The 26,658-nt window shown below is 40.9% G+C and overlaps 1 protein-coding gene across 2 annotated transcripts in view; it reads left to right on the top strand.

Annotated features, from left to right (window-relative positions):
* Positions 1 to 11,142: 11,142 nt before the first annotated feature.
* LURAP1L (leucine rich adaptor protein 1 like) overlaps positions 11,143 to 26,658 on the top strand; it is a 53,861-nt gene continuing 38,345 nt past the window's right edge. Inside the window, exons 1-2 of one of the 2 annotated variants that reach the window (XM_058695352.1) lie at positions 11,143 to 11,289; positions 11,384 to 12,569. In XM_058695352.1, coding sequence (XP_058551335.1) covers positions 12,267 to 12,569 — 303 coding nt within the window. In that variant the 5' untranslated portion in view covers positions 11,143 to 11,289; positions 11,384 to 12,266. Of the gene's footprint in view, positions 12,570 to 26,658 lie in introns of both variants that reach the window. The other variant, XM_058695351.1, reaches the window with a different exon arrangement.

Here is a 26,658-nt window from a genome sequence, read left to right as displayed (position 1 = left end):
CTAGAGTGAAGATATGACGACACGCAGGGTAAGTACCCAGTGAGCACTAGCTAACATTATTAAAAGGAAACAGCAGGAAAACTAGTCAGCACAAGGACAGCAGTCATTTCTAGTACAGAGAAATAGAGAGAGAGAGAGAGAGAGAGAGAGAGAGAGAGAGAGAGAGAGAGATGGAGGGAGGGAGGGAGGGAGAGAGGAGACAGCAGCAGAGATAGGTAAAGAAGGAGAAATGAGACAAAAATGAGGGAGAATAAGGGAGAAAAGTGACAGGAAAAAAGTCAAAGAGCGACGGTAAAAGGGAACAAGGAAAGGATTCTTAAAATTAATACTTACAGTCTGCAATTTCCATACATTGTTCCTTTGTCATCGAAATGGAAGCAGGACACAATCAAATAGAATTCCGAATGAAACTGGAAACAAATATTAATTGGAAGCTCACTGGAAAGCCAGGTTGGTGAGCAGAAGGGTAAGGGAGGAAAGTGCCTGGTGTTGGATATATGGGAATGGAATAAAAGAGTGAAATATGACTTTATCTAATCCTCTGTGTCTTCTTCTTCTTATTCCTATAGCAATATAAAAACGGTTGCTTAAATAATGCACAACATAAGCCTTCTTAGTCAAATATGGTTTGGCCTATATACACTGTTTTAAACAAAGTACACTTACATCATTAAGAATGGTGCTATAATACAAAGCAAAGATATTACATTACACCAGGAAACTGAAGTCCTGTAAAGCAGAGGCTGCATTCCAACAAACTAGCAAACCTTTTTTTATAATCCCTATTCATACACAATTCAGAATGATGTAATGCCAGGTTATATATCAACTAAACCATTCTTTTACTGAATCTCTCACCCAAATGCCTGAAAAATCTGTCTGGAGTTGATGGCATGTTGAAGAAATGAATTCAGTCTGTAGTGTATCTGTTATATATTACTACAGTTCTTCCACGAGGACCAAAAATAACTCAATTTAAGATGCTCATATTATGCTTAGGAAATGAATATTAACAAGGGATGCAAATTCACTGAGGACTTAACGCAATTTCCTTGTGAGTTAAGAAATCCTTGGGGCGCCTGGGTGGCTCAGTGGGTTAAGCAAATGACCCTTCATTTCAGCTTAAGTCATGATCTCACAGTTGGTGAAATGGAGCCCCACATGCTGTTAGCACAGCCTGATTGGGATTCTCTCTCTCTCTTTCTTTCTTTCTTTCTCTCTCTCTCTCTCTCTCTCTCTCTCAGCCTTTCCACCACCTGTGCTCTCTCCCTCTGTCTCTCAAAATAAATAAAGAAACTGTAGGGAAAAAAAAGGAAATCATTCATATAGACTGGGATTTAGAGATTTAGTCGCCAAGAGATTTTTTTCAAACTTTGAACGACACGTAAAAACTTTGTAAGACATGTACATTGAGGGTTGGTCACAGGAAAAATTATGTAGTCTCTGCAATTATATTTAATGACTGATCGCCTTTCAACTTCTCTCCCTTCTTCATACCCAGATACACATACCCAGAGACTCATCTGTCTCTCCCTACACAGGACTTCCAACTGAGTCCCTACACTCTAGCTTTGGCTTTGACCCCTTCCTATAATATTATCTTTTATCTCAATACCCCCTACTCAGTTATTTGCTACTCAACGTGGTATAACAACAAATCAGGCTAAGGTGTTCCAGAACATTCGTGTATTGGATTCCTTTCTAGTTAACATATTTGAAATTGAAAGGTAAAGATTTTTTTTGTTTTTTGGTTTTTGTTTTGTTTTTTTGTTTTCTTAAGTTCAGTGGTGGTGCTGTGGAGAAGATAGTTTTGTTAGATCATTTATGAAAAATATAGAGGACTCATTTCATAAAAGTCTTGTGTGGTTTGCTTTGATTATTTTATTCCACGTTGCATCAGGCAGTAATTCTGCCCAGTTTCGAGAGTTATTCTTTGCTCTCCATTTAAAGGAGTTATTCCAGAATCATATACTGTGCCACATACCCCATACTATGAGAGAGGTAGACACAAATCTTCCATGAGATAGCCAGACAATAATAATATTTTTGGCACTGTGTGTATACAGTTAGGGTTTTAATATTTAGTACTGACAAAGGCTACTCAGAAAATTCCCTATAATTAAGATATAGATATATTCAGTAAATGACATTTTTACTTCTTAAAACACCCAGGTTCCCCTTCAAAAATATTCCACCTAATTTCTTTCTTCAGAGTTATAGAAGGTTTTCCTACTATACTTGTTATAGAAGGTTTGCCTAAACATTTAAAAATAAAATGGAAAGCACTAAAAAGACATTTAAAAAATGATATTCTGAGTTCTTTTTATAACTAATTAAAGTTAAGTAGAAAAACACAGACATAAATCAAAACCACTCATAATCTCACCCCACCGTATAGCTTCGTTATTTGATAAATACACATATATTTTTATAAGTAGCATATTTGTCTGTGTACATATATATGTATGTACATCTATATACATATGTGTGCATATGCAAACATAGCTACTTGCATTTTTTATCTTTTTTTTTTCGGTTAACAATATATTGGCAATACTACCCTCTCCATTAAGTATTCTGCACTCCATTTTATTAGTTACAGTGTTGTCCAAGCTATGGCTACACGTAATTTACTTAAGTAATTCCTTATTGCCAGACTGTGGTAGAGCATCTTTCCTCTCTCTCTCTCTCTCTCTCTTTTCCTCTGCCCCTCACGCCTGCCTGTGCGCTCCCTCCCTCAAAATAAACATTTTTCAAAGAAAGAAAGAAATAGAAAGGAAGAAAGAAAGAAAGAAAGAAAGAAAGAAAGAAAGAAAGAAAGAAAAAGAAAGAAAGAAAGACAATGTTACCAATTCACAAGTATACCACAGTATATTGAACCCACCCCCAATACAGTCACATCGGGTGTTTTGAATTGTCTTTAAGTATTTTGAAATTTGAGGTAAGTTAGCAAACAAACCAACACTTGGCTCTCTGTTTTTCTCACCAAGAAGTTGTAACAACCTGCGTACAAATCATCAAAGTTCATCTTTTCAGGACCCCACTAGTCCCCCAAATCATCTCTAGCACGAAACCAAAACAGACTCAGAGAATGAGAATGAGAATAAGAGGGGTTTCGGTTCCAGATTTCTACACAGCTGTCACACGAAACTGGTTGCTGTTGTGGCAGGGGGACCCTCCCTTTGGGTATTCGACAGCACCTCAGACATTTATGATCACGTCTTTGCAACCGACCCCCTATGAACCAGCATGGACTCAAAAGCTCAGAACAAACAGGAAGTGCTTCTGATAGAACATGATGAAATTTAAATAGAATTAGCAATGTTCTTAAGTCCCACTTGGAAGCGTTTGAACTACCACAACCAAAGGTCAGTGTGGAACTATGGGTCACGTCCCACAAAATCAGCTCTCACGCATGGTGAGGTATAGGAAAGCCACAAAAGAGAGAAGAGGTTAAACAATTGTACTCTTGGCTGCCTTTTATCTTCTGGAATGGCAGCGTGAGTTGGGCTTTTTTTTCCCCCTGTGAATTTATCATGCCCTTGGCACTTGCCTCATCAGACTGGCAAAGACCAGTCTCACTGGCGGGAAGGTCATAAACCTTTCTGCCCAGCCCTGATCATTGCACAAGCTTTCATGCAGCACCCTCGCCTGATTGCTTTGTTCCCACATTTCCACTATGTTTTTTTAGGACCATCACCTTGTAACCAAAGAATTAACTTCTACTTCTTTTCAGATCTAGGCCCCACCAAGTGCCAGCTTCAATCTGAAATACTGGCCCCATGCTGGAAGGGAGTGATAATTCATATGAAATCAAGGGCAGAGAATGGGAACAGCCTTCTACAACATTCTAATGCCCCTTAATGATTTATCGTAAATGAATCTTCCATGAATGCATTTATCTTCTTTTTTTGCAACTGTATTTTATTTTTATCACTGCCTCACTTGCACTTGAATTGCCCGAAAACATCAGAAGCAGTAACTCAGTGTTGGCCTTATCAAAACTATATGTTTAACAGTGAAAACCCTAAATAGTCCATCAGTAGGTATGGAAACAACAAGGCTTTTGGGGTAAATTATAACTTGGGGCAATCCCAGCTTCCCTTCTTGAGGCCAGCAGACCATCAGGCAAGGGGCTTCACCTCTTGGAGCTTCAAATTAATCTTAATGTTACCAGGATTGGTAACATTTGTTTTTCTGGGCTGTTATAAGGAGTCCATCATACAATAATGTTTAAGACAGCTCCGCTGGTAGTCAGTGATTTTTGAGTTTCCCCTACTTTTTTTATCACCGTGAGTTGTGCTGCTCTCATTTAAAAGTGCTTTCTATTTCAAAAGGGTTCTCGCTGATGCATCAAATGCATATAATAACCAGTAACTATCCCCCTTAATATTTGGAGAACATCATTATAGTATTTATCTTTTATATAAGGCGCACATACCCAATGTGTCTCATTATGGTCACAGAAGTATTCTCATTGAATCATACCTCCTTCTTTTTTTTTTTTTTTTTTTTTTTTTTTTTAATTTATTTTTGGGACAGAGAGAGACAGAGCATGAACGGGGGAGGGGCAGAGAGAGAGGGAGACACAGAATCGGAAACAGGCTCCAGGCTCCGAGCCATCAGCCCAGAGCCTGACGCGGGGCTCGAACTCACGGACCGCGAGATCGTGACCTGGCTGAAGTCGGACGCTTAACCGACTGTGCCACCCAGGCGCCCCGAATCATACCTCCTTCTGAAGGAAAACCACATTCTCAGTATCTCTCTCTCTCATTCTCTCTCCAATGTAGCAATGCTAGTTAATAGCTTAAGAAGGCTAACTTTCAACTGTCTAGTAATGCTCTTAAGTTGTAAGACTAAGATCCGCAATTCTAATATGGGGAGTTCTTGAGTTTTAACACCCAAATAATGTTAATTCATGTGTCTCTTTACATAGAATCTTGGCGATCTTTTTAAAATTAAAAAAAAATATACGTAAAAACTTGTATTCCGCATTCTCTTTCTCCCAAGACTACTGGAAGGCAGTTCTACCTTTCATTTATACTTGTAACACCAAGACTAAGGAGAAGCTAGATACCTAGATATGGGAGAGGAATAATGTATTCAGAAGGCATTGCCAGAAATGGGCATTGATCATGAAGTCAGGGTATTCGAGTGGGTATTTTACACCATGTGCCACATCTGTGGGTTAAAACCCTTGCGGAAACTCACAGTTCTCTCTAAACTTCTTAGATATCATCTTCTCTGTGAGTGTTCAACATTGCTTTACTCTACCCTCACTGGGCTTCTTATTCATGCTGTGTTTCCATGCTGTGTAAAAACCAATTTTTCAAATGATATCTGTGGAGTCATTTTCAAAGCAAATTCATAAGATTACCTCTAAACTAAGACCTAGAAAGAGCATTTTTTTTTTTTGGCCTTTCATGTTTGTCTTAAATTTATACTATATATTGTAAGAGCCCACCTCAAATTCAATGTTAGATATCATCAAGATATTTGGTGAAAGATGTCAAATGTTGATTATAGGAATTATGCCTGTGACTATGACACTGTATTGCAGGATAAGGGTGTTTCTGATCAAAGTTTTCTAGCCTATAAAAGCATATTAAAAATATCTAACAGCTATTATTATCTAACTCACAGGTGATGATTAATAAAGGAGTAAACTAGACTATCATTTAAAAAATATATTTATTTATTTTTGAGAGGCACCACAAGCAGGGGAAGGACAAAGAGAGAGAGGGGGGACATGGAATCTGAAACAGGCTCCAGACTTTGAGCTTTCCGCCCAGGGCCCTACGCAAGGCTCGAACCCATGAACTGTAAGATCATGACCTGAGCCGAAGTTGGATGCTTAACTGACTGAATCACCCAGGTGCCCCTAGACTATCATTTTCAATATTTGTTGCCTGATGGAGGCAAAGTCTGTTGTCTGTTTCTTCCCTATGGGTTTCGCTGTGGATTCCAGTTCTTTCTTATTATTCATGGTCTCATGTCTGAGATGAACCCCCAAGATCAAATGCCATTCCACAGTGTTATGGGTTGAAATATGACCCCCCCCAAAAAAAAAAGATATGCTGAAATCCTAACTCAATGCTACCTCAGAATGTGACTTCATGTGGGAATAAGGTTCTTGTAGTTTTATTTCTATTTATTTATTTATTTATTTATTTATTTATTTATTATTTTTTTTAGAGAGAGAGGACACAAATGTGGGATAGACGCAGAGAGAGAGAGAGAGAGGGAGGGAGGGAGGGAGAATCCTAAGCAGGCTCTAGGCTCAGCATGGAGTCCAACACGGGGCTTGATCCCATGACCCTGAGATCATGACCTGACCCAAAATCAAGAGCCAGACAGACACTCAACCAACTGAGTCACCCAGATGCCCCAAGGTTCTTGTAGTTTTAATTTGCTAAGTTAAAATATACTGGAGCAGGGTGGGCCCTTCTTCTAGTGTCCTTAGAAGAAGAGAAAAATTTGGACTCAGACACAGAGAGAAGACAGCCATGTGAGGTTGGAGGAAGAGTCTGGAACTATGTTGCCACATGCCAATACTTGGACAACAAAAGCCGGAAGAGGTGAGGCAGGACCGTTCCCTAAGGCTTTAGAGAGAACAAGGCCTTGTCCACATCTTGATTTTGGACTTCTCGTCTCCAGAACTGCAAGATAGTACATTTCTGTTGTGTTAAGCCGCTCAGTTTATGGTATTTGGTTACGGCAGCCCCCTAGGAGATGGCCACACACAGTTTTATGAATTTCCGAATCATCCTGCTTTTGACTTTGGTACACGTTTCCCCGATTATCACTTTGCCCAACCTTCAACCCACAAACTGCACTGCTTTTTTCTGACTTTGAATTTCTATTTCCTTTCTTAACTGTAATTAATGATCATCCTCCAATATTTTATGAACCGGAGGTGTACTGGGAGCACCTTTCAGGAGCAGATTGTTAAATTTGGGGGAATTTTGCAAGTGGATTGCTAGACTTAGCCATTATTTCAAAAATTACACTGTGTAAGCTTTAAGTTAGGTAACTTATGCTAAAACAAAGGGGATAAGTAATCAAAATGCATCTCTTCCTAATAATTTGACAGCATTTTACTACCATCTATACTCTATGCATCTATGGGGCTATTTATGTCTCATGCATCTGGATGGTAGAAATCCTATTATAATGCTGTGCTGGAACCCATCTTTTCTCAACTCACACTGGAAGCTTGAAATCAGCCATGGTGGGAGTACTTACACCAGGAGAACTATCGAAAGCTACAAATCGGTTATTTTTCCATTTGCAGAGAGCTAGGTATAAACATTTACCAGCACGCCTTTGAAACAACCCACAAGTCCACTCTAGAAGCCAACCTGGATGGCTACGGAGGAACTGACCAAGGCTAGCTTCACCGAAGAGATCACTCTTCTGGGCCCTGCTTGGCACCTTTCAGTAGGAATTCAGAAAAGCATGGAAAGAAAGTAAAAGCAAATAAAGGGCTCCATTACAAATAATGAAGGCAGAGAGATTTGACAGGGATTGTCGAGAGGGGATAAGGCAGACTTAGATGCTGGTGACCTACTTTTAGTATTGTCTCCTAAATCTCCAGGGAAGTGTTTAGCTGTGATTATAAATATTAATTAGATTCCAATCAGAGTACTATTTAAAGGATCTGTGCTCCTGAGGGAGAGACATTTTAGATAGGCAGATAGATAGATAGATAGGGCAATATACACAACATAAGATGTGTAAACTGCTCAGGGTGGTAATAAACTAGATGATTCTACTTAGTAAAACAGACCCAACCCAGCTACAAAATTATAGGTGAATTAAATGGCCATAAGCAGGCAGAGTAAAGTCTTCATAGCTTTAACAGATATCTAATTCCACTGTGTGTGGATAGGCTCAACATTCTTTAGTTTTGCGATGACATCTTCCTTGTTAAGCAGTTCATCGGCCGAACAAAAACATTTATAGGAACAGCAGCTCTCCACATTTAAAGCAGAAATTCAAAGAATCTGTTACCCATGAAATAGCTACTTCCTAAAATTCTTAAGCGTAATTTGAGGCTGTTAGCTGGAGCTATTATCCTGCACTGTGGGAAGTGGAGTCTCAGGTTAGAGACTGTGCCCCAGCGCTTGAACTCTCTGCCAGCAAGAGTTGGGAAAGCTGCAAACTTTCAATCAGTGCCAGAGAGAAGGTGAGAGGCCTTTTTTTTTCTTTTAACCACAATGCCAGCAGCAGATTAAGGAGTGGCATTACTCACACCACGCAAGGGCTGGCTGAGTCTACTTGGGCTGAAAGTAGTGCGTCCCTTACCAGGAAGCCTTCTCAGTGTGCACCACATCAGTCTGCTTCTGTGACTGAGGCATTCTTTGAGAACCTGTCATCTGGCTCCAACAGCGTTCCTATTTAATTAGCCACTAAGTTTCTTTTTGTTTTGGTTGGCTTTGTTTTGTTCTGTTTGCACTGACAAACAAGAGGCTCCCTTTCCTTTTCAATGAGCACAATCCAACTAGGAAGGAAAGTCTCTTCCTCTCCTCCATAGTTTAATCCTCATTCTCGGATTTCCTAGGCATTCTAAATAGAAAAAGAGAAAAAGAAAAAGGCCAATCCAGGTCACATTTACGGCAGTCAGAAAAAGAAGCATGAAAATCTAAAAAGTTAGATCACAAATAGGATGAGAACTATTTTTATAATTTTACTTTTCAGCAGATCAGGCTCAGGGAACCAGGCGCTGGTTGGAGAGGGACAGGAAAGAGCAGGGAGGGTATGCTGTTAAGAGTGACAGCTGGGGAAATAGGAAAAGGTTATCCAGAGAGGTCCCCCTCCCCATTTCTCTCTGTTCTTCCTCTTATTCGTGATGACCTCACTCCCAGTCCAGATTCCCATCTTAGACCCACCACTGCCAGTTCTCAACAGCTGATTCCCCAGATCAAGATGTGCAATGAATCCACGGGGCTAACATACAAGGTTAGCAAGTGGTTCAATGTCTCATGCTTTTTTTTTTTTTTTTTTTAATGATAGGAGAATCTTGCAAACAAAAAATATTCTCAAGACCCAAAGGCTTTGTTTGTATGTTTTGTTTTGTTTTGTTTTTAAAGATCACTTTTTTTTTTTTTTGAACTTTTTGGGTAAGGAATGTCCTCATACCAGACCACATAAAAGTTAACACAACCTGTAAGAAGCCTAGTAAGGGTCCTGGGATTCTAGTATGTTTTGAAAATTAGCATTTTGGCATTCAGAATGTGTCTATTTTATTTTATTTTTTTACTTTTTAAAGTATTTGTTTTGGGGAGGGAGTGCACGTACTCGCTTGGGGGATGGGGGGGGGCAGAGAGAGAGGGAGACAGAGAATCCCAAGCAGGTTCCACGCTGTCAGTGCAGAGCCTGGGGGCACAGGGCTCAAACTCACAAAGGGTGAATTCATGACCGGAGTGGAAATCAAGAGTCTGAAGCTTAACAGACTGAGCCACCCAGGCGCCCCCAGAATGTCTCTATTTTAAACTAAAATGTTATAAACCATTAAACTGAGAAAGCTGGAAAGGCTCAACATAACTAAGCTTTTCTTAAAATTTTTACCTTTGTTGTATATTCCACTAGCACAAAGTATTACTTTACATACAGGTTTTTTTCTTAACGAGGCCAGATTTATTTTGTAAACAAGAACCAAAAAGGAGGGTGACTATAGAGAGACATTTCATGTTTCGTAAACTATAGGAAACATTTATGTTTCATAAATTACAAGAAAAGTATAGCATGCCTTTGTGAGTTATCAGAATCTGGTCCTTCTTTGCCTTGGAGGGTTTTCATCTGGCTGTAAACTGGACCTACTGTCTTTCATATTTTATCAGACCTTACCAAACTTTCAATGCTAGTTTCCTCCAGTATCTGGCAGTAATGTTCCAAATGAGTGTTTTCATTTCTTCTCCCACCCTCCGGTGGTACAGCTACTGAGAACAAGAAGCTGACTACCCAGATCCTTAAGGGCATGCTACGTTATCTTCTATCTAAAGAAGTCATACAAGCTGAAGCTGGACACATACAGGGCTTATTTTTACTTTCAGAGAAGGTTTCTCTGCAGACATTCAAAATGAAAACATACATACATACGTACATACATACTTACAGGTTTTCTATTTCTGAGTTATCAACCTCAGTATCAAATACCAGTTTTACTGTCCGTGACTCACAGCAAAGGAGGTGTTTGTTTTTTGTACAGTTACACTGATAATTTGACAATACACTTTTTAATTGACCAAGTACAAGCTAAACTATTGCGTTTGTAAAGCTATTCCTCTGGGCCCACCCTGTGCTGAACTTTGTGAGGGTTTGAAAACAACAACAACAGCAACAACAATGCACAGACTGCTCTTGAGGGAAGTACAAACCTCCCTGGATTATATGTCCATCCCAGTGCGGTTCTTATCTGATGAGTTTGTGGTTTTCCAAATTCAGGGCAAAGCATGTTGCTTTATCAGTGAGTTGAGATTTAGCATTGTTCTCCTTTGATTTCGTGAATGGTTGTTCCAACTTTAAAATGGACCACTAAATTTACAACTGTTTTCTTCATTCATTTTTAAGAGTGAGAACTAACACACCAATTTCTGGCATGCTGATAAGAGAACTTTAGCAATTTTCTCCCTGGCGTGAAATATTTCATTCTGAAGGCCTGTGTTGTCTATCCTTATCACTCCTAGATGAGGCTCTACAAGAGAACAAACTCTGAGATGGGATCTGCCTACGTGCCAAGTATAAAACCCGAGCGATGTTTGGGAATGGAGCCCACGAAGGACCAAGAACACAAGTAATTATTTGTCCCCCCAAATAGAGGAGCCCATATTTTCAAATATTCCAAAGGAACCCCCAAATCAGCCTACTGAATTGGAAAGAGTATCCTCTAATTGAAGATCATTCACACAAACTCGATATTGAGTCCAACCTATAATCCACGTAGCCCATGGCAATTTACTGGGTAGTATCTTATAAATAGATTATACGCTTTGGGTATCTTCTGAGTAGTTGAAAAATATAGCTAAATTATCAAACACAACGTTTCACTAGCTCTGTTCAGTACTCTTTTTCTCCCCGATTAAAAGTGTCTCAGCAACTTCAGCCTTTTAAAATCCACCCCTACCTCCGTACTCATCTAAATTATTCTGGCTACGTAAGTCTTCACTTCCGGCAGTGAAATACTGTAACATTTGGTAAGGTAATTCACTTTGGCCGGGCATTCTCAACTTATGGCGAAACAGTTTCACTTTTTACTAGCGTACAAGTAGAAAAGGCTTCTTTCTAAAGGTAGACTTTTGCTGTGTGGGAAGATCGGGGGCGGGGAAGGACGGTCCATTTCAACTCATTCTTCTCTCTCTGACTTCTGTTAACTGTTTTAAAGGTTCTGGCTACCAGGCGACCTAACACCCCTATGAGGTACTTCGACCTAAAGCAGTTCGCTGAAACTCCTACTAACAGCAGGGCTGGGGACATTTCTATTGCTCTTCTTGCCTGGGATATACGGTACAAGGGTTGGCCGTGGTTTGGTCCACCTGCCAGCGGAGTTTAAAGTTTCCAAGGCTCAGAAGAACACAATGACTGGGACCAAACTGCCTAAATGAGAAGGGAATTTCTGCTGCAAGGAGAAAGCCGTTAAACTCCCGCTAAGCTAACCACCTCTTTCACGCGGCCATGCACACGACCGACCTCCTCTTTCACTGACCAGGGATTATTTCTGCCAATCCAGGATATTCCGAAAGCTTGGAGACATATGGCTGGAAAATGAAACGACCCCGGAGTATGGCCACATCTTACTTTGTGTCGCGTGGTACCAGATGGGCAATCAGTGAATGAGGCAGAGATGTGAACGGACAGTTTTATAATGTGAATTTTCCCCCCATAACGCCAACAACCAGACTTCGTTTTCCCTCTCACTTCTTTGGTCTTATAATACTCGGATTTTCTCCTCTCTGCAATATCAATTGACTCAACTTTGCAGTGGGGTGGCCAAAAGGGAAGAGGATGAAGCGATCTCTAAAATCTTAGTAAGTGTCGGGGGAGCCACAGCACCCGGGAAACTGCGGCTGCGACCCGCCTCGTCCTGTGCGGATTTCAGGGTTGGTAACAGCGCAAGCGGTTATGGAGCGGACGGTGCACTCCATCCGCCGCCGAGGATAGAGACCCGGGCGCCGGGAGGGGTCGGTTCATTTCGCCGCAGCCTCGGAAGCCGCGGCCGCCTCTCCTCCGCTGCGTTTCATTACCATTATCCTCGTTCTTGAAAAGTCATGGAAGACGGCCCGCTGCCAGACCTCAGAGACATCGAGCTGAAGCTAGGGCGCAAAGTACCCGAGAGCCTAGTGCGCTCGCTCCGTGGGGAGGAGCCGGTTCCCCTGGAAAGGGACAGGGACCCCTGCGGGGGGAGCGGCGGCGGCGGCGGCTGCAGTAGCAGCAGCAGCAGCAGCTGCAGCCTCCCCCCCTCCCTGTCGTCGTCCTCCTCGTCCTCTCCAACCTCTGGCTCCCCACGTCGTAGCCACTGCAGCGCCCTGGAGAGGCTGGAAACCAAGCTGCACTTCCTCAGGCGAGAGATGGTGAGTGCGGCGCGCCAGCTGTGGGAATGAGGGCCCCGCCGGAAGGTGGGGCGATCGGAGGAGGGGGGCGCGGGGAGAGGGCGGCGGACGCTGCAGAGCTGAGGGCAGGGCGCGTGGGCAGTCCGGGGGGCAGAGGAGCGCGCGGGGGGCGCGCGTCTGGAGACTTGTTTACCCCGGACTTTGCTCGGCCAGGGTGTGCTAAGACGGCAGAGCCTGCTTTGCTCTGTGTACTCTGTGATAGCGCCGACTCCGTGCTGCAGACCCTGACCGTGTAGCTGCCGGTCCGCGGCCTCCCGCGCACCTTGCCCGCCGAGGGTTTGCAGTTACTAAGCCAGTCTGGGGGCTGCTGCGTGCCGTTCAGACTGTCGGTTCGAAAGGTGGCTCCATCCTTTGCACCCACAGCAAAAAGGACTTCCTGGTTTGCCGAGAGGTGGCGAGGCAGGGGCTCCACCGGCGCTCCTTCCTGGCTCACTCTTGCACCCACTACCGCCCCCGCCCAGTGGTGCGGCAGCCGCAGCTGTTCCAAGGCCACCGTTCAGCTGATCCTCCACAGCTGGCTTTGAAAACAATGGCCCACTCGTCCTTGATGTCCTTAGGAATAGCTTGTTTCACTGTTTTGATCCTAGGGAGCAGGTGATCCCCAGGCCCAGGGATTTGCTAACGACCACTTCCTACCCTCTCCCCCTACCCCCACCCCAGTCCTCAATCTGCAATTGTTTTCTGTGATGCTTGCAAACATTACCTTAAGAGTAAGACAATGAGACTAGTACAGGGTCTGAAAATACTTGTCATTCCGGATGTTCTTAAACGGACAAACTTTAGTGGCCCTGAGCTCTGGGGCCAGACACTTGGCCTCTGTGAACCTCAGTTTATTTATCCAGTGAACTGGTTGGAGGAAATAATTCCTTCCTAAATCGTTTGAAGAAAATGACAAAGCAACAGCATTTTCTACCAGCTTGGAGCGGAGGGAAGTTGCCACAGTGGTCGCAGTCAACCAGGAGGATGGCAAGGATTTTCCACCTAAAGGATCCTGTCTCCTAGGGCCTTGCATTAAAAAGTAACCAGAGGTGTTTCCCCTGGTTCCTCTCTTTCTGCATTTGGAACACTCAAGAGGTAATAAATTCCACAGCATAAAGTAATCTTGGCGAATATATAAGGGTAAAAAGCCAGTCTTCAGAGATCATGTCCTGTGTTCAGAATTTTCACCGTGTTCTCTACATAAAGGTCCTAGGATATACACTCTAAAAACCTATCTTAAGATCTTTAAAGTTGGTCTACCTAATAACTGTAGTTTTATGTAGTTTTATGTTCTATTTTCTTCCTACTTGGAGTGTTCAGATGTTGAAAGCAAATCACACACACACACACACACACACACACACAAACACACACCTATCCATGTATAGGCATATATACTCATGCATCATGTATATTGCAAATTATTATTCTGTTCATGTTTCACTGTCTAACACACAGGTTATATATCTTACTTCTTCAAAAAGTACTAAGCATTTACTGTGGGTAAATGGGTGCTGAAAATACAAGAGCTTGTCTACTTAGGGCTCTCAAATCTCTTGCACTCATTTGCCATTTATTATTTGTAGTAAATTAAGCCAAGTGTGTTGAAGAACTCCAGGGGGGGGCGGGGATCTGGTTATTTTCAACCAAGGACACTTTCTAGACTTATCTGTTGTTCTTAATGAAAATACCATAAGTGCAGTAAAACTGTGTTTTCCCCAAACCAGAACTTGCTGTGTATGATCAGGGTGTATTAATAAATACATTTTTAAAAAGCAAACAGAAACCACAATGCTATCAGCAGCAGATTGCTACCTTGACTGTTTGTTATATTTTCTATGTTTAACATCAGGATCCACAGAATTCACGCCAGACAGATGTTTTGTGTTCAAATTTGTGCTCCACAAAGAAAATAACATTAGCCTTGGGAGTTTAGAGAAAAGATTGGGACAGGTATATTCCCCTGCCAGTGAGACCCTTTTCCCCCATTTTACATAACTCTTTTGGGTGGTAAAAACCCCAGCTTCAGCATATCTGGGAAGCAACAGATTTGTTTTTTGTGTCAACTTGGCAGGTTTGTTATAAACACTGAGCAGGTGTTCTGCTGTTCTGCCTGTCTCCTCCCCACATCCCCATGTGGAGAAGTGAGGGATAGAGTGGAATATGACTTCTTAATTGTGATTTCTTATGTGCTTTTCTGCCCTATACTATGTGCACTGAGTTAACCTCCTTGGTATTAAGCATGACCCCACATTTCATATTTATTACTTTTAGTTCACGCATTGTTCTTCTGGATTGTCTGGAATTACCAGGCTTTGGGCCTGCCCTTGGAACTCTCTCCCTAAGAAACACCTGAGCCATGCACAAACCTTTCTAGAGACTTCCAGGAGTTAAGCTTCCCTTCTTTTCCTGTTAGATGGATGTGTATACCATTGACACAATATAGCATAGACTTGAAGGGGGGGTAGTCTGAACACAAAGTTCTTTACATACACATGAGTTTATGTAGCTTCTCTCACCTCCTTTTATGCTTTCATGGATCATTTCCTTCTCTCTTATTTGAGACAGATTTTCCCAGTATGTGAAGTATTTTTATGTTGAATTTAGAGATCAGGAAATTTAACAATACAATAAACAAACACAGAGATATACCTCAGAAATTTATCACGAGATTGGAAAGAGATGTCAGGCCTCTTGTACAAAGTCTGCCCAGTATGTGTTCACTACTTTTCTGTTCAGAGCATTTTATTTATTTTTTTTAATGTTTATGTATTTGTTTTCAGAGAAAGAAAAAGTGTTTTTCCAATATATGTCAATAATCTCTGTCAAAACCTATGTTGCCACATTCTGGTTCCAGTCAGTTCTGGGTTATGTCAAGATGACTGCTAATCTTCACATGATACAATGCCATCATGAAAACTGCTATGGAAATTCTATGTTCTAATTTCTATATTTTTGGGGTTTGTTCGCATCACAGCTGTGTAATGCAGCAAATAGAATAAACAATCTCAAGCTAGTTACCGATCCTTTCTAGTACCCCACCAAGTTCCTCAAATCTTGCTTTAATAAAGTTTCGAGGCAATACCCAGGACTAGACACAAACACACGTATACTCAGACAAATGCATACATGATTATTAGCAGAACATAAATCAAAATGTCAAAGATTTTAAGAGTGGTAGACTTATATTTGGTTTTTGATACTTTCTCTCATGGATCTTTTCTAATTCCCCCCACCCCCTCCATTCAATGGCTTGCTGACTTTGTAATAAACAGTTATCTTATATTCTCTCGAAAAAAAAAATTCATTAAATTAACTTCCAGTTGCTTAGGATATGCTTCAGAGTAGGCTAGGAGATTTCTTGTTCCATACATGTTGATCTATAGATCACTTGTTCTATAATTTAATCATCTTTCATAACTTCACAGTTTCAACAATATTTTTCCTATTTTATCACTTAGCTATTTTTTAAAGTTAGACAAAAGTTTAAGCAAAAACCCTTATGTATATAATTGAGAATCTGTACAGTGGAAGGCTCCTTCCTGGATGAGGTCACAAGTTAGTGGAAAAGATAAAATGGGAGTATCATTTGGCCAGAGAAAGATTGCAAACTACCAGGTCAGCAGGTGCCCGATGCCATAGCAGAGATCAGGCTATCAGGGAAAGTGAGGAGATTTCTGACTGCGCCCCGGGCAAGGAATTGAAATTGCTGATAATGATACGAAGTAAGGGGCTTAATATTAGGGACAAAGACATCAAGGAGATGAGGAAATCTGATTCCTAACAGTGGCTTCTTCTGCGATTATGCACATGGAGTGTCATTATACTTACCTAAACCTGACAAACAAATCTTGTTGAAACATGTTTCCTTACACAGTGGCTCGAAAATTGACAGAAGTGAACACAAAGGCACTCGTGTCATTCTGCTAGAAACACATAGACACAATTTAGAGAATTTATACCTACCTTGAAAACAGTGACATTTCCAAAACCTGATGGAGCCCTGCCCTGTACCTAGGAATGTATGTTGAATTACTGGCACATACTTGAAGAATACTTTCTGACCAAAGAGAATTCCTTTCCATTGCACTCAAGTTGCACAACCATACTGCCCTGATACTGTGAGAGACCACAAATATCGTGAGATTTTTTTTTAAGACAGATTATGTTCATTTCCATGACAGTGCAAAACCCATATATTTAGCTTTCCATTTTGTAGTTAATAAGTCACAATTAAAAGAATTTGTCACATTTTTTTTTTAATGTTTACTTATTTTTGAGAGACAGAGTCTGAGCGGGGGAGGGGCAGAGAGAGAGAGAGAGAGAGGGAGACACAGAAGCAGAAGCAGGCTCCAGGCTCTGAGCTGTCAGCACAGAGGCAGATGCAGGGCTTGATCTCACGAAACATGAGATCGTGACCTGAGTCAAACTCAGATGCTTAACCCACTGAGCCACCCAGGCGCCTGATTTCTGTTTTTTTAAATACTGCTTCTGAAATGGGGATTTATGGCTGGAGTCTCTGGAGTCCCTGAGTACTTGTTACATTCTTGTGGTGTGTTTTTTTTTTTTTTCTTTGAAGGATGTTCCTTTTATTTTTCTTTAGAGGTTATTCTTCACTACTCAAGTGGTAGGCTTCTGGTTTGGTGGAATCTTCATGGGTTTGGACCTAGACAAGCTGGGATTCTGGCCAAGTCTAGAGCAAGTCGAGATACAAACCAGGAGAGCCCAGCCGGCTGCCAAGGCCCTGTACCCTCTCCCTCTGGAGACTCTTAGCCCATCTTCCCAGACGGAAGGCCTGTCTAGCCCTCAGTGGCTCTGTTTCTGCTTTTGGCTTTGTGCGTGGCATTGAGAAAGTTATATAACCACTCAAGGATTCCGCTTTCTTGTTAACATAGGGAAAAAAAAATCTCTATGTAGGCATTGTAAGAATTCAATGAACTAATACAAGAAAATCAACAATTACATAGGCATTCAAATCAGTAAGGACGATGGCAGTAAGAGGTAGTATGTCAATGACACGGCTGTCCTGTTGATCTTCTACAAGTAGCTGCAGATGGGCAGTGTGGTTTGGGGACTGATTAAAGTTTAAGCATCTCCTCTGCTTGACTATCACAGCACCTCCCGCGTCACATGTTCCAAGGAGACACTATATTTCTATATAGAAGTGAAAAAGAAATACGTGAGGCCTTTCCCTAGCTTCAGTCCGACTGAAATGTCGATTTTGATTTCAGACTCAACATTTATGAAGCACGTGCTGTGAACTAAGCCCTCTGCAGTGTATGGGTAGCCTAGGCTAAGGAGCTGTAAGAACCTAATTTTGGGGTTAGCCTAGGAAGTCTGAGAACAGAGACTAGTATTTGGTTCGTTAACAACAAAAGCTTTCTAATGGGCAAAGCACCATGCATTTTATCTGTATCATCCCAGTGAAGCCTTATAATAATCTTAACTAAATATAATTTTCATATCTACGTTGTAGGTAAAGCGTTGCAGATAATTGTCAATGCTCAAGACACAGTAAAGAGGCGAGCTAGGTCAAGGTCAGAATCTGAGCTTTAAACCATGATTGTGCTGTTACTTCTCATGCTTCGGAATATCTTGATGCCCATGGTGACACCCGAGATGATATACTCTTCCAGATTTTTAAAACTTCAAACATGTTAAACTATGTGTTTATTTACTGTGGGCTCCCTCTCACGAGTAACATCCATAGACCATCCCTGTGTCAGACTTGGATGACTTGGATCCAAGGCTTGGATGAACACATCCAAAAGTCACCTGGTTCCCAGCAACTGTACCCTTCCTGTCACCAATATCTTCATAAATACCTCCTCCCACTCCACAAATGCTGCTAGGGAAGGATTCTCTGGACCAGTTCAAGACCAGAGCTCAAGAGTGGAACTCAACAGTGTTCATGACCTACACTTTTAAACGCTTCCAACTGGTCGCATTTTGGTTCTCTGAGAGATTCTGTTCAGGATGAGGTTGGATCTTAGGTAACCCACTAGAAAGAACCAGAAAACCGGGAATTGTGACACCATCTTGTGTTCATTTGAGCAGCACCTTCAAATTGCTGTTCTTCTGACAGGAGCTCCGTGATCCTATGTTTCTGCGGTGGTACCAGTTGCACAGCACTGTGCTGGGACTTCCCACGTTGGGTGGCTGAACTGCACTGATCCAGATGGAGCCCAATGTAAATTGTATTGATAGATTTCACAAGAAACAAGGTTATGTTTTCAAACATACATTTCAAACACCTCAGTCTAAGACTTAAAAATAAAACCTGAATAATTCATTTTTTAATGTTTTTTATTTATTCTTAGAGAGAGAGAGAGAGAGAGAGAGAGAGAGAGGCAGAGAGAGAGAGAGAGACACAGAATCTGAAGCAGGCTCCAGGCTCTGAGCTATCAGCACAGAACCCAACGCGGAGCTCGAACTCAGTCTGCAAGATCGTGACCTGAGCCAAAGTCGGACGCTTTACTGACTCAACCACCCAAGCGCCCCAATTCGTTTTTTTAAAGGGGAATAAACATTGAGCTAGATTTTCATACATAGCTATTATTATGTTCCTTTTACAGAGAGGAAAACTATTGTTTCTGGGGCTGGGGTAGGGGGAGGTGAAATCATTTCACTAAGTCACTGTAAGTGGTTTCCCAGCCTTCCATTCAAACAAGAACCTCTGTGAGCCTGGTTATAGGCTGGATCCAATTCACTCCCAAACCCTACCGTGTCTGTGTACCATGGAGAATGCCCGTTTATTACCAATGAACATTTTTAGAGAAATTTCATCATAGCCACCAATGGATCTTTTGGTATTCCTTTAAAAATGTTATTGCTTTCTTTTTAGAAGTTAACATCTGTTTTCTCATTATAAGACTTCCAGAAATATATTATAAAAAGAAAAAAAGTGCCCTTTTACCTTCCCCCAGACACCACACCTCCTCCTTATTACTCCACACCCCAAGGGAATCACTCATCTGCTGACAGTTTGGTGTGAATCCTCTCAGGTCTTTTTCTGTATCTTTGCCAGCATATAAATGGTACATATATGCTTACATAAATTTGGTGTGTATGGATTGGATTTTGTTTTCCTTATTTTACATAATAATCTTTTATTATATTACCTGGCATTTATTGGAGGGTTACGGTATGCCAGTTAGCATTCTAAACAGGTTTGATGTATTATGGTATTTCTTTCTCACTCCTCACCCACTTTTGAGGTAGGCACTGTAGGATGTTAGGTAATATAAACAGATTCCTGACATCTTAAGGAATTTTTACCTAGGAGACACCTGGACGACTTAGTAGGTTAAGTGTCTGACTTTTGATTTTGGCTTAAGTCAGGATCTAACGATCGGTTATGAGATCGAGCCCCGTATTGGGCTCCGTGCTGACAGAGTGAAGCCTGTTTGTGATTCTCTCTGTCCATCTCTCGCTGTCCCTCCCCCTGCGCTTGCTCTCTCTCACTCAAAAGAAAGAAATGAAAAATTTAAAAAAAAGAAATGTTTACCTGGTTAATCTTTATCTTATTCCTTCACTTTTATAAGCAACCTAATTAATTACTAATCAGAAAGAAAAGTAGTTACTATTTGGAGAGAGGGAGAGAGAGAGAGGGAGAGAGAGAGAGAGAGAGAGAGAGAGAGAGAGAGAGAGAGAGAGAATGAGTTGGGGAGGGGCAGAGACAGAGAGGGAGAGAGAGAATCCCAAGCAGGCCCCATGCTCTCAGCATAGAGCCCGACTTGGGGCTTGATCTCATAAATCGTGAGATCATGACCAGGGCTTAAATCAAGAGTTGCTTAACCAATGGAGCCACCCAGGTGCCCCTCACATACCATGTTAACATAATCTTCTTATTGAGTTTTTTCCTGGTGATAATGATATAAATACAAACTCTAAAATTTGGATCTAAAGGCTAACAGTCATAAAGCGATCCATGCCACATGGAGAAGGCAGAAGGGCAACCCACGGGTTTCATGTGCCTTCAGTCTTCATGGCTCAAAAACATCTTCGATTTTTTTTTAATTTTTTTTTTAACTTTTATTTATTTTTGAGACAGAGAGAGACAGAGCATGAACGGGGGAGGGTCAGAGAGAGAGAGGGAGACACAGAATGCGAAACAGGCTCCAGGTTCCGAGCTGTCAGCACAGAGCCCGACGCGGGGCTCGAACTCACGGACTGCGAGATCGTGACCTGAGCCAAAGTCGGACGCTTAACCGACTGAGCCACCCAGGCGCCCCCAAAAAAACATCTTCGATTTTTGTCAGATACTGGAACGTTCGTGATATTCCAAGAGATTAGACATAATCGGAATACTTGAGTTCTCAATTAAAGAAATGATTCATATCTTTCAAATTGACTCTTGCAAGCAAGTGATGTTTAAAACGAAAACTATAATATGTCACTGACTAATAATCCCTCTCTCTGCAGGTCTATGCAGTGGAAAGCTAGAAGACTGGGCAAGCAAGGAATCAGGGCATGAGTGAAATAGGAATGTGATTATGACCTGGCACTGCTGGACCCAGGGCTTCATTTGGCAATTTCAGGACAGGACCCTCTTTGATTGGGTCTGCCAGCATGGCCATTACAGTTCAGCCTATAATTCTGATACATTTTATTATTCACAATGCTTGTTAATCCTGTCAATCTGGAGATAGCCACATTGGACTGTCTTTAGGGGTGAGTTCTCAACCTGACCTGTGATGTCTTATGATTGATTTCAGATTTTCATAGGATAATCACTTCCCTTCCATCACATTCACAGGCATGTCCCCACCCCTCTACTATCAGCATAGCGTTGCTTTTGTAGAATAGTTTTTAATTTAACAAATTCGCTAGATAATGTGTGTGAGCTACAAAATCATTAGCGTTATCTATTTTTAATTACAATTATGGAATGTTCTCTTTTTTCCTCTGTATTTAAATTAGGACACCTGAAGTGAGCTAGAATTAAGTCTTTGACTTTCCATATATTTGACGGGCAGAATAAAATTGTTGTCGTATTCATACCTATCACCGTGAGTAAATTCACAAAAATGTAACACCAGCATCCCAAACAGTGAGCTATGTCGGTTACAACTCTGATTGCTGGCATAGGCTATTATTCTAATAGGTTCCCTGATTTTTTTTTCTTTTGCAAAAGTTGTCTATATCATTGTTGTTTTATTAACCAAACAAAGCATGAGATCAAAGTTGAGAAGGAAGTGTCTCTCCTCATGCTGATGAAGTCCAATTTTCAAGGCTGTTAAGTTCAGAGATCTACCTATAGTTCGTTTGCTGAGATTTTAATCATAAATAGCTACTATTGACTTTTGATTGGTATGAAATTAACTGTGTTTCCAGGTTTTCTCTTAATTTCATAAAATGTAAAACTTATTAAAATGATACTAAACATGCAAACTGTATAATAGGACCTGAAGTGGAAAATATAAGTTCCCCACATCCCTTTTCCCAATTCTCACTCCCTAGAAATAACTGCTATGAATAGTATTCCATGTGTCCTAAAATTTTTCTGAACATATGCAAGCATATGTATAGTTTTTTTGTTTTTTATTTTTACCTTTAGCTATAATTATAGGTACCTATTTGGAAAGATATATGTATGTATAATTTTAAAATTGAGACTCTTTGGAGCTCATGTTGCAGCTAGATTTCTAGATATAGCAAATACTCTGGTTTATATCATATATGACGTATATTTGACGTGTGTATATATAACATATGATGTGCGCATGTTCATATACACACTTTGCTTCAAAGCACAATTTACATTGTGGACACTTTGGATAAATTACTGTCAAGGACAGAAGTTAGAAAGAGTCACTCTATTTGTATACAAAGATTGCAGTTGATGAGGTAAAGAAACAGAGTCAATAATCTCTAGAAGTAGAATAGAGCAACATAAAACCCTAGGGTGGGAAGAAACGTCCGAGTTCATCTAGACCAATTCCATACTATCACCCTAACCAGTCATCATGCATTCTTTGCTTGAACGACCTCAGGGATGAGAACTTCATTGGCTCCCAAGGCCGACCATTCCATTTCCAGACACTTCCGTCCATTTATATTTGTTACTCGGCCCTTCCGGTTGCTCATCAAAAGCACCCTCTATGATCATTCACCACAGGGAGGAATTTTCCAGTGTGTGAGCCTCCAGCTGTGGATTTATAATTTAAGATGAAAGCATTTTCAGGTACGAAATGCAACAAAAGGTCAGTGAGTTTCTCATAGGTTTGTGTGTATGTGGCTAAAATAAAGGACTTTCTTGCCTTTGTTGCAAAATGAGAAGGGAACAGCAGTGCAGCGCATTGCTGAGGATGGAGAGAAATGGGTGCCATCCTGTACTGCTGCTGGGAGTGTGCACTGAAGAAACCGTGAGAGGTAACCTTGACACTGTACTAAAAGAAAAAGCAGAAAAGAGAATCTCCTTGACATAGCAGTTCTGATGCCAGTGATACTTAGGAGAAATATAGAAATTTACCCCGAGGAAACAATAATGGATTTGTTCAAAAATTTAGTTATATATTTGGTATTCTGTGTGACTGAAAAAACTGGAGTAATCTGAATGATAAATGACAGTAGGTTATTTATGTGTGTGTGATAGAACCTTATGTAGCTATTAAAACTGTGTTGCAGAATTGTTTATGGAAGAGAGAAAGTGGTTATGGATATATTCATGTATAGAGTAAAAGGCTGAAATGAAATACCATCCAGTGTTAACCGTGGTATCATAAAATGGTGGGTTTATGGGTGTCTGTTTTTGTTTCTCTGTTGAGTTCTTTTGTTTTAAATATATTTTTTTAACGTTTATTTATTTTTGAGACAGAGAGAGACAGAGCATGAACGGGGGAGGGTCAGAGAGAGGGAGACACAGAATCTGAAACAGGCTCCAGGCTCTGAGCTGTCAGCACAGAGCCCGACGCGGGGCTCAAACTCACGGACCGCGAGATCATGACCTGAGCCGAAGTTGGCCACTTAACCGACTGAGCCACCCAGGCGCCCCGAGTTCTTTTGTTTTATCCAGTTTCTCCGCACCAAGTATATATTGTATTTTAATAAGAAAAAAATTATAGGTAGATAGAGTTTTTAAAAAAATAAAAATCAAAGAGTATGGGCTCTAGAATAAGGTAGAGCTGATTCAAGGAATCACGGCTCTTCCTTTAACCAGTGCTATGGTTTTAAGCACCTAATGAGTTTAATATTATGTAAAGTAGCTGGGATTCTGCCTGCCAAATAGTAGGCACTTATTAAACATTGATTTTTTTTTTTTTGGTCCTTCCATTTGATGAATGACTTAACTCTTTTGACGCTTATAGGAAAGGATGAGACTAGAATTTTTCCTGCTATTCACCTTTCTCTTTCTTCCTTTTCTTCCATTTCATAGAAGAAGGGACATGGCAATATATAAAATAACTTCTTGTCTTGCATGTACCACATCTGAGTTGCTAAATTTGGCATTAGGCGTCCCTGCACAGAAATGATACCTGAAATGGTTAGTGCCCAAGGGAGAACTGGCCACTTCAAACTCTGGAACATCCCCTCTGTAGAGCAACGTAAATTAACAACCAACTGCCTCCTCAGGATTTTAGTCGTAGTGGCTGATTCAAATCATGGACAAGTCCACATTAAGAAGGTAATGGAATTGACAGCTACTCTCAGAAATACTTGCAAAGCATTCCACAGTCTCTCCATATGAGCTAATGGGAACGTTATGCCTCTTGCCAGAAATAGGTGGGCAGAATATATTAGCACTCAGATAGATGTTCACATAGAGAGGAAATTAGTTCTTGCCCAGAATGCAGAAAAGGATTAGAAATAATTGATTATAGACAGAAACCTTTTTAGGATTTCCCAAGAACCACAGGCGAGAATCTGAAACCATACTCTAGGCTTCTTCCATTTTTAAATCTGATGACAGAATTGTCAGGAAATAATATACAAGGAGGCACCAAGTAGAACTTAATTTAATCACATGGATCAGTGATTTTGGTCACACTATAACACTTAATGATTTAATGGTAGACTAAATATCGTGCATTGACAAAAATCTTCCCATAGTGAAAGCACGTTATTATTTAAAATATGTTTATGAAAATAGGGGGACCTGGGTGGCTCAGTCGGTTAAGCATCCGACTTCGGCTCAGGTGATGAACTCACGGTTTGTGAGTTCAAGCTCTGCGTCAGAGCCCGGAGCCTGCTTTAGATTCTGTGTCTCCCTCTCTCTCTGTCCCTCCTCCCGCTTTCACTCCGTCTCTCTCTCTCTCTCTCTCTCTCCCTCTCAAAAATAAATATTTTAAAAAAATGTTAAATATGTTTATAAAAATAAAGTATATTTATAAGTCTCTGGGGCTAAAGATTTCCACAGAGTGAAAGTCTTGACAAAATTCTGTATACGTGACTTCATTTGTCATTTTCCTAAAATTAGGCTGTATATTCCAGCTTTGTTAATAATATTGCTTATTATCTTTTTACCTCCTCACTATAATTATGTGAGCAGAGGCTGTGACTAACCAATCCTTGTATTCCTTAATGGCCAGCCAAGTATTTAGGGACCCCCATTTGTTAAATGTGTGAATTAAAGGACACTTTAGGCCTGCTTCTAATTTTTGTGTTTGGAACACATTAGCAACATTTCCTTTTTGGATTGGAACATAGAACCTCAATCCGTCCTCTGTATCCCACCAGCCAAACCCAGTCACAAGGAATGTAGGTCCTTGGTTAAAAAAAGAATAAAATAACTTTTCTCCAATCTGTTATTGTGATGAAAGAAAAGAAAAGAAAAGAAAAGGAAAGAAAGAAAGAAAGAAAGAAAGAAAGAAAGAAAGAAAGAAAGAAAGAAAAGGAGAAAGAAGGAAGGAGGGAGAAAGAAGGAGGAAAGAAGGAGTAAGGGGGGGAAGAGGGGAAGAGAGAAAGAGAGACCGAGAGGGAGAGAGTGAGAGGGAGAAAGAAAAGAAGGGAGAGAGAAAGAAAGGGAGAGAGAAAAAGAACGTTTCTGCCTGCTTAGAGGTGGTACAGCAAAATTTCCTCTTGGTTGCAGGACCTGCTCTATCCTTAGATATTGTCAGTCTCAGGAAACATTATTCCCAGGAGTAGTAGCTGAACCTAAAACTGAAAAGAGTTGTTTTTCTTCTCTGATAAGTAAACAAAGAATGTACACACCTTAGATTTTTGTCATCCTCTTTTCCTGCTTAGAGTGAGCTTTTGAAGTTTCGGAGTGAAAAGAAAGAACTTTAAAGAAAAGGAAAACATTCTAGTAACATTATAGTCTAGTATTCCATGCGTAGTATATTAACATATGGTCTGGTTTCTGTGGCGTTGGTTGAAAATAATGATCATTTAATTTGGCAGCCTAAATTCGTACATGGGTAGCATTAATCACGAGGGCATGAAGTCTCTGACTATGCCTGACACAGCCCTCGGTATAGACTTGAAAACTGATGAGTACAGTGTGACTCGTGTCTGAGGTGTTTGCGATACTTGTCTAGATGGGTATACATGTCCAGGTGGGTAAGCTGCATGAACAGGATGACGAAGATGAGGCTTCTTGAGTGCTTTTCTAAGATTCTAGAATTGAAAGGAATTTCAAGGAATCAACCCATTTTTCTGTTTTTAATTTGGAACTACAATCAAAAGATAAAAAATGGCTACCAAATATTCGTGTACTGCCTCTAAAGCAGCAATTGGATGGGTTTCCTTCCGTTTTTTTTTTTTTTTTTTTGTCCCTGTGTGAACTTTTAACATCCTCTCCCCAAAAATATTAGTTTGACTACCTTCTTGCTATAATGGGCTTTTCCTGCTTTTAATCTTGGTCTTTCTTATTTATATCTCCCACAGGAGGAATTCCAAATATGGGGCAGGCATTTATTTTTGAACTTTGAATTTTATTTATTTATTTTTAAGTGTTTATTTATTTTTGAGACAGAAAGACAGAGCACAAGTGGGGGAGGGGCAGAGAGAGAAGGAGACACAGAATCCAAAGCAGGCTATAGGCTTTGAGCTGTCAGCACGGAGCTGGACACAGGGCTCAAGCCCACGAACTGTGAGATCATGACCTGAGCAGAAGTTGGACACTTAACCA

The sequence above is a fragment of the Neofelis nebulosa genome, chromosome 12 (genome assembly GCF_028018385.1).
Source record: "Neofelis nebulosa isolate mNeoNeb1 chromosome 12, mNeoNeb1.pri, whole genome shotgun sequence".
In the NCBI taxonomy this organism is placed as follows: Eukaryota; Metazoa; Chordata; class Mammalia; order Carnivora; family Felidae; genus Neofelis; species Neofelis nebulosa.
This window is presented reverse-complemented; position numbering and strand designations above follow the sequence as displayed.